The sequence below is a fragment of the Cibotium barometz genome, chromosome 16, assembly GCF_041138505.1.
Source record: "Cibotium barometz isolate CiBa-2024 chromosome 16, ASM4113850v1, whole genome shotgun sequence".
Taxonomy (NCBI): Eukaryota; Viridiplantae; Streptophyta; class Polypodiopsida; order Cyatheales; family Cibotiaceae; genus Cibotium; species Cibotium barometz.
Window position 1 is genome coordinate 53,193,348 of NC_141061.1, and position 1,766 is coordinate 53,195,113.

General features: G+C 39.5%; 1 protein-coding gene across 1 annotated transcript; it reads left to right on the forward strand.

Annotated features, from left to right (window-relative positions):
* Positions 1 to 255: 255 nt before the first annotated feature.
* On the forward strand, positions 256 to 1,125 carry LOC147630740 (uncharacterized). The gene is made up of 2 exons (XM_086810044.1): positions 256 to 594; positions 702 to 1,125. Exons 1-2 carry the CDS (start codon positions 265 to 267, stop codon positions 1,119 to 1,121), a joined length of 750 nt encoding a protein of 249 aa, XP_086666170.1. The 5' UTR covers positions 256 to 264; the 3' UTR covers positions 1,122 to 1,125.
* Positions 1,126 to 1,766: the final 641 nt, after the last annotated feature.

Consider the following 1,766-nt stretch of genomic DNA (forward strand, 5'->3'; position numbering starts at 1 on the left):
GAGGCAACATGGCTCTCGGAAGGCGTACCCTAAGCATCTAGCAACACTTCCGAATGATATCCATGTTGATTGGTTGCATGAGGAAATGGAGAGAGCAGAGAGTGACGAGGGGCTGCATATCACGGCGGAAGAATGGGAGTATGCACGAGGATGCATGTCAAAGGTACATAGAACTAATGTTTTGCATTAGTTGTAAGTGATTTTCTTTTAATATTTGTTCACATTGCTTACACAAATATTGTTTCTATTTTGGTCCAGTGCACTATGTTCAATGCTATATGGTGTGAAGGCAAGCATTTTCGAACACAAAGAATTGATGAAAAGAGAAATACACAAGATTGCGGTGTCATTAGTAGCTTTGAGGGAGCTAATGGAAAAATGGATGATTATTGTGGCATAATCCAAGACATATTTAGGCTTGACTTTCGTCGCTTCTTTGTGTATGTTTTGGATGTCAAATGGCAAATGAACGTGGTGGAAAAAGGGCCTGATGCAACGATAAAACGCCATGCAAGTGGATATGTAACTATTGACTCTACAAAGTTCTGGCAAACAAAGAAAGATAGGCTCGTATTGCCACAACAATGTGAGCAGGTATGCATTTTTTTACTAATGTGTTTCATGTACATATATATCTAAGCTCGCGTACCCCTTGACTTTTGATATGCTAATTAATTACTGTACTGTGTGTATTTGAGTAGGTTATCTATCTACCAATGGTGCATGACATCAAATGGTGGTACGTCATCCCTATTGCACCACGTTCCAAAGTGATGTATAATACATTCACTGATATGGAGCATATGGAGGATGTAACAAGCCGCAATGAAGATGACGTCGAACATGCCATTGAAGATGTTGTGATCGATGATCAAGAAATAAGAGATGATCGTGATAATGAGGATGAGCATGCCATTTCTCATGATCATGAGAATGACCCTACCATTGAGGATGATGGTGATGTTGATGAGGATGATCAGGACATCGATACCATTATCAATGGAGTACAGAATATCGATAGTGGAATAAATTTAATCGTAGCCTTACCAATTGATCAAATGGATATTGATGTTGATCGTTTGGCAAGGATGGATCTTATTGAAGATGAGATCGAACCCTAACCAATCCGTCACTGTATGTTCTAAATTGATGACATTTCCATCATCTCATATGCAATATGATTTATTTTTGAATATATTTCATTGTTGTAAATGCATGTAGTGGGATTGTGTAATGATGTATACTGTAATGTACTATGAGATGGTTTAAGGAAAATAGTTTTTAATTTTGTAAAGGAATTCAGTTTTTTTTCAGTTTTTCTCTGCCATGCGTGTATTAATCCGTGTAAAGTAGCGTGTATTTATCCGTGTATAATAGCGAGTATTACCCCGTGAATATTATCGTGTATAGATGCGTGTATTACTGCGTGTATATAGACGCGTTTATACACGCGTTGATTAATGCAAACATACACGCGAATTTAAATGCAAAAATACACGCGCCCGATTCTATTCAAATACAAGCGCGACCATACACGCGTTCGTAATTTATCGCGTGTATGAAACGCGTGTATGGCAGCATTGTCTTGTAGTGCGAGAAGTACTCGGCTCTCCATTGAAAGTTCCGAGAGATTTTTCTTCGGGACAGTCTCCCTCCCTAGCTCCTACCGCCCAGACCGGAGGACCACAAGATTGATCTCCTCCCAGGCTCAAAACCCCTGAGCAAGTTTTCGTAGTATCACCTTTCCAAGGCAATGGAATCGGAGT

Coding starts and splice junctions, on each gene's coding strand:
- LOC147630740 (XM_086810044.1), top strand. CDS start 265: ATGTTCAATGCTATATGGTGTGAAGGCAAGCATTTTCGAACACAAAGA. Junction 595..701: donor TGCCACAACAATGTGAGCAG/GTATGCATTTTT, acceptor GTATTTGAGTAG/GTTATCTATCTACCAATGGT.